At 42.1% G+C, this 6,711-nt stretch overlaps 1 protein-coding gene across 1 annotated transcript; it reads right to left on the bottom strand.

Annotated features, from left to right (window-relative positions):
- Positions 1-1,039: 1,039 nt before the first annotated feature.
- Positions 1,040-5,664, bottom strand: LOC104504991 (peptidyl-prolyl cis-trans isomerase F, mitochondrial-like; the record flags this gene model as incomplete). The annotated part of the gene is made up of 5 exons (XM_010148775.1): positions 1,040-1,363; positions 1,757-1,832; positions 2,403-2,499; positions 4,562-4,650; positions 5,518-5,664. Coding segments are annotated over 5 exons (545 nt in total), but the record flags the coding sequence as incomplete, so codon positions are not given.
- Positions 5,665-6,711: the final 1,047 nt, after the last annotated feature.

The raw sequence follows: 6,711 nt of genomic DNA, 5'->3' as shown, positions 1-6,711 counted from the left end.
AGTCAAGTCTTTTTCCCACAAGCATCACAACTTTACAGCTTCAGTGATTCTAAAAGTGATGTTGTGAGGTTCCAACATTTGCTACCACTCAAGCACTCCACATAAAACATACCGGTTTACACAAACAAAATGTGTTTATCTGATCAACTGAATTCTTCCCTTCTTGTGCGTCAACCCCAACAATAATAATTTTGCTCTATCAGTTAGGCTTTGTGATTCCATGGTGACCAATTCTGACTTACTATGACGCATGAGAGGAAACCGTAATCCAGGTAACATGTAGGATGGGATGCCTTTGCAGGACTAACAGGACAAAAAAACCCAATGAAACCCATTTCACACTCAAGCCAGCTCACTATACTCTGATTATATTCTGAAAGTGCAAAATTAGGCTACCTATTGAGAACTGTGCTGTATTTCTCACAGAACCAGATCCCAGAGCAGAACGGTCCTTCAAATATGTTCACAGCTGCATAATGAAAAAGTCCCATGATCTTTTGGTTAATTTGTGATCTTGCTGCCCAGGAAGAGCTCTAGGCCAGGAAGAGCAGTAGGCTAACTCAACCTAAAGCAATTTATTTAACCCAAAAGTCAAATTGCTCCCTTGAAGCAAGGCAAGGAAGAGTTCAGCTTTAAACACTGGTCTGAGACTACCAAAAAAAAAATTTAGATTCAGAATTAATTTTCAGAAAGCCACCACCGCACATTAATTCTATTGGATAGACAAATTGAGACAAAGTAAATCTGACAGTCATGTTGCAGACAGCCTTGAGAGAACGAGTTACAGAATCATTTTTCAAATGACAAACAACAGAATAAGCATTTATTAGCACCAAAGGAAACATGGTATTTCTCAATTTATATCCAACACCCAACCACAGAACACTTGGTTGTCAACTCCACCACCAATTCTAACACCTGAAACATCCAAATACTAGGAGCAGTATCAGCACAGCAGTCGGACATGCTCTCAGTGACCATACTACTTCAAACTGCACTGGGACTCTACCAAATCAGTGTGACAGTGTGACTACCAAGGTAGCTCAGTTAAAACACGTTTCAGTTACTGGGTGATACTTGTAATCAATATTATTCAGTATAAAAGTTGTACCAAGTTAAATAGAAAATATGGTTCCATAGGTGCTACGCATGTGATCAGAAATGTTTGGGGTTTTTAGGATTCGTTTTTTCACAGCATTGAAGTTGTCCTGAAGGGCAGGGAAAAGGCTAGGACAGCTGGCCACAGTCAGTAATGACAATCTTTTTGGAGGTCTTTCCACTCTTGGAACCAAAGCTCTCAATCTTTTTCACGACATCCATTCCTTCCTTTACATGCCCAAAAACAACATGTTTTCCATCTAGCCTGTAAAACAAACGAACAAAGGCAGTTTTACTTAACCCAACATAAAGACTGAACCAAACCAAGCTCAGCAAAGGGATGTTCGCAGCTCTCCACAGCTCTCACCTGTTGATAGAGCTCTACAAAGGCACAACTGCTCTACAAGTGACATGAAACACTTTCAGCTCTGGGCCTTAGAAGCATTATGAGGGACAGCGCGGCCTTGTTACCCTCACAGCCCTTCCTGCCTCACGTAGCACAAAGCAATTTATTTTCCACTGTGAGTCAAGTAATTTGGAAATTAAAAAAGAAAACCAAACCAAACATACATCAACCCACAAAGAAAAAAAAGCCCCAAGAAAACCCCAAACCCTCCAGATTCAGGCAGCAGGCTCACATGTAGGACTGGGAACCTACCAGTCAGTTTTTGCAGTGCAGATGAAGAACTGAGATCCATTGGTATTGGGTCCTGCATTGGCCATGGAGAGAACACCTGCAACAACAGCAGCAGCTTATTAGAGTGGTATAACAAGGATGCAGTAGAGATGACAATTTTCCCCTGCACATTTAGACTAAAGATGGACAGGCAGAAAATGTGATGGCCTCGTGTTGTCTCCAAATGATTTCTAGTGCCAATTTCTTGTCTTTGACTATTCCCTAGAGCCCAGCCTCCCTTCTTTCCATAGCAAGAATGTTAGTAATCAGCTGTACATGCCCAGAACATGACTAACACGTGTGTAACCTCTACTCTAGTGCAACAGCAGCAGTAGTTTCCTGCGACGAGGAAGTAACAATCCAAAAAAGAATTTGGTAGAATTCCATCAGATGGCCTTATGTATGGCTTTTCCTTTATTTTCTCTCAACTTAATCTGAACTTAAAAGGACGTGCCTGATTTTGTAAGTAAAACACAAACAACCCATACTTGCTAAACTTCCTGAATATTTCTCTAAGTACCAAGTGCCCCACACATCTAAAGAACCTTATTTTTTAAAAATACATCTTCACAAACAACGCTTCATTACAGGTTATAGTCATCAGAAAGTAGAAAGAATCTTTATTTACCAGGTCCTACATGCTTTAGTATGAAATTTTCATCTGGAAAACGACTGCCATAAATGGATTTTCCACCGGTTCCATTATGATTTGTAAAGTCACCACCCTGAAACAGAAATAGCTGTTAACGTCACTAGCACAGCAACGTTATTGTACGTCAGAAGTGATGCTACTGATTGGGAATGAGTATGGTCACATGAGGATCTGAAACCATGTAACAAAATGAAGATATGACCCAGCTAAAAGTAAATTTCTGCTCCAATCCAGAGACTGTTGATATTCTCCAACTGACATCCTTAACTGCAATGACCACCTTTCTGTGTTACCAGCCTTACTCCCCAGTGGGATGCAACAAAGAGCAACAATTTTAAGAAACACCTCAAATACATTACACCATAGGCAGAACCTGAGAACTAACTTTTCTAAAAACTGGTCAGTATCTTTATTATTACTATTTGTTGTTTCTAGGTTTTATTGTTCCAATAGTGCAGATGCCACACAAACTTCCCTCACTTAGACACTGTTTGCTAGGATAGATGCGAGGATGTCTTAGGTTAGACAAACAAACCCCAACAAACAAGCCCCAGCTGCAGGGACTCCCAAAGGTGGCTACTAAACACTGCTTCCAGCAAGCCACCATCTCCTCTCCCGGAAGCGACACCACCCATGCCAGTAAAGAACTCACACCTAACAAGTATTTCATCTTTCCATTCTCCCCTTGAGCAGTCTATTAGAGCTGGTGTTACTCCTACGCGCTCCCACAGGTATGCTCTGCGTGTCACATGCCAGGTGGAGGCACCTGAATTGCCAGGTCCCGGATACCATGACCTCCAATTAGGCTCTACCAATTAATTGCCTGAATCATAGTAACACTCCACCTCAACAAGCAGAAAGGCCTCTGCAGTTTCCTCTCACTTTAACTATCTGAAACCTGTGACAGTATTTCCACTTTGGTAATGACTACCAATTAATTCCTAAACATGAAACCTGCATTTCGCCATACCAGGACTCAACCACCCAGTATCCTCATTCCGGGTCCATCTGTGGGGACAAAGCAAGGAGGCAAAGAGAACAGACTTCACCAGAACTTCACAAATTAGTGGTAGAACTGAGAGTAGGATTTTTATTCTTCTTCTATTTATGTATTTCTGACCCCAGCAAGACTTCTAAACTTTGTCTCTTTGTCAGTAACACAAAACCTCACTTTGCATTTCAAAGGCAAGAAGACAGATCCTTCACAGCACATTTGTCCCCTTTCTCTTCTTAGAAATAGGTCTTAAGATTAAGGCCTCTTGTCCTGACAGCTGTATTTTTAGCTTAAAACCAAAAATGTGTGGAGGAGGGACCAACATAGCCACCAGTTACATAAATCATGCTTACTATAACCGTCATCTCAGATTTGTTCCAGAGCCATTCTACAGGGCAATACTGCTGAAATGTAGCTTCTTTTAAGGGAGAGGACCGCCAAGAATCATACAGTTCCATGCACTACAGCAGCTCAAGTCCTGCTCATCTGCCAAGCACAGCAGAAAAAAGGCTTTCAAAAAGCCTTTTTCCGTTTGTTGTTGTTGCTGCTGTTGAAGAAAAAATTGCTAATGTGCATTCAGAAATTCTAAAGACGCATCCTTTAAATCAAAACAAAATCCACTTCAGGTGGGCCATCCCAAAAATCTACCCCCAACCAACCCTCTGCTTCCCTCCTCCTCTCCACATCAGGGAGATGTTCAGAAAAAAAAAGTTAAACACACATTCACAATTGTGAACAGATTATTCTACTAGGAATAAAGAATGGACACGCTGTTTTCTGAGCTCACTCAGAACACAAGGATGATTGTCATTCTACCCACAGATGCTTCTCCCAGACAAGGGTCATTTTGCCAGATATACCCCATGCTAAAGTACACTGCTACACAAAAGCAGAAAGCCCTAAAGTTTTTTTAAGATGGTCTACACGTAATTTACATTTATTTGTAAAACAGATGTGCTAAGCAACAGCTGCAGCAAAAAGATCAGAAATGCAGGTCACACTCACTGTACTCTGTAGTGATCACAGGTCAGAGCAAGGCCACTTAAAATGGTTACTACAAGTCTAACTGGTTCTAAAAATGTATAAATAACAAACAGATAAACTCAAGAGCACAAGTAAAAAAACACCACACCAACATTACCTGGCACATAAATGAAGGAATCACTCTGTGAAAAGTGGATCCTTTATACCCAAATCCTTTTTCACCAGTACAAAGAGCTCTAAAGTTTTCTGTGAAAACAAACATAAAGAATTATGTTGCCATATGTGATACATAATATAACCAAACACAACTACGTTAACAATGTTCTGAATGTATACCCTTCAAAAATTTTCTAGTATCTTTAAACTATTGTTGATTTGTTAGTTGTTTCTATGCTTTAAAAAAAACCTCTGTTGTGAGGAAACAAAACGTGTTTAGCCTCAGAACAGGGTATAAACACAAGCCTTTTCCATCTCATCTCCCTTTTATTTTGCTGTTTTATCTGAACTCCAAACCCTCCACGCCCCAAACCCACCTCTCTGGAGTCAAAGATTTAATTTTCTGACTTTTATGCCTTTGTTCTCTATAGTAACTGTGAAGATGATGTGGGGTTTTGTTTTTTTAAGGATATTCATCTACCGAAAATGGAAAGAAAACTACAAGTTTTTCAGAACTACTAAATAAAGAGATGAGGAAGGAAGCACGTGACAAAACACAAAAACTCTCTAACACCAGTGCACTGATGGGCTACTGACAAGGAAAACAAAACCCTATATGCGCTTTGGAAACCGCAAGAGACACCATCTCCTTGGTTACCCTTGCCCATTTGCTCTCGGATTTGATTTTAATGCAAACTAGTGAACGTGTTTATTCACCACTGATAACCAAACACATGGACTGTACTGTCTTGACACAAATCACAGAATGAAACTATCTAGGACAACAAAGTCTAAGTCCTCACTAGCACTGTTCTGACACAGCTTGTATCCTATTCCTCTATTTAACATGTGGGGATGGAACGTGGAAATACTTTCCAGAAGTTAATATTCTTGCTCCTGAAAACCACAATCTAAACCTTGAATATTAAGTATGAAATTCTGGAGATGCTGCCTTACCTGCTGTTTTTGGAACCACGTCAGCCTTCAGCTGTTGAAGAGAAATAAACAAATAAATTGGTAAGTCAGCTTTTTCATACGTAAACAGAAAATCTTCTACATGAGAGGCTGGTACAACTGAACCCTCTTCCCAGTGTGATGAGCTGTCTAAAATCACAAGCCACCCAAGATTCCAAGAACACCTTAAGGCTTTCCAAGCATGTGGCTGGTAGTGAAAAATATCCCTCAATCCCTCAATGCAACCTTTGTCTAGCTAATGAAAAGCTACTTGAGCAGCATCCCATGATTTCACTGATCACCGCAATCCATATCCCAGAAGAATCTTTACAATGGACCCCAAGGATCAAAGCCAGTTTGGATACAACTGGAGAGATCAGTCTCCCCAGCACAGAGCCATCTGTTGAATTCTTCTGGGAAGGCAAAGGAAAAAGAGCAGAAACTCTGTGTTGACTCGTGTTGTTACATACACGTTCATTACCAACAAAAATCTCTGACTTTGATTACTGTGCATCTTATGACTAATCTTAAAAGCGTATGGTGTTAAAATTGTCTGGAAAAAAGGGACGTAAAAATGGCTGTATCAGACCAAAGTTTTATCTAATCACGCATCCTGACAGCGGCCAGCAGCAGACACCTAAAACCAGCATGGCTGTGGCAAGAAGCTGGCGTTCCTTCCCTGGGGTGCGACGCCCGTAATCGGCAGCTGAACGCAACCACAACTCAGGCAAAAGTTCAAGGAGACGCTGCAGCATGTTCGGATGTTCCATAAACCGGGCACGCTAAAATGCGGTAGCACAGAAATTAAATGCTGCCACAAGAAACCTGGCAAACTAACGCTGCTTTTTGTAACAGCGCCCAGCTATTTACCAAACCTCACTGACGAATAAGGTTCTTGCCCGGCAGTATCTTCACCCGTGGCTCCGTCAAACACCACCTCCTGAGAGCACGAGAGCTGGCAGCGTCCCACTAATTTACACGCTGCCGCTTCCCACGGAGCACCACGGACGGGACTCTAGCCCCGAGGGGAATTGGGGGAGAGCCCCCTCGGACTTGGTTAGAGACCCAAGGCGGGTGCTGGAGGCCGAGGGCCACGCCGAGTTCCCGGGTGGGCAGCAAGCGGGAGGAGCGGCGCCCCCTGTCCCGTGGGGCACAGCCCTCATTCCTTGCCCGGCACGTGCGCCCGGAGGCACGTGC

This window comes from Eurypyga helias, unplaced genomic scaffold, assembly GCF_000690775.1.
Source record: "Eurypyga helias isolate BGI_N326 unplaced genomic scaffold, ASM69077v1 scaffold51983, whole genome shotgun sequence".
In the NCBI taxonomy this organism is placed as follows: domain Eukaryota; kingdom Metazoa; phylum Chordata; class Aves; order Eurypygiformes; family Eurypygidae; genus Eurypyga; species Eurypyga helias.
Note: the sequence above shows the minus strand (reverse complement) of the source record. Positions and strands in the feature narration are given on the sequence as shown.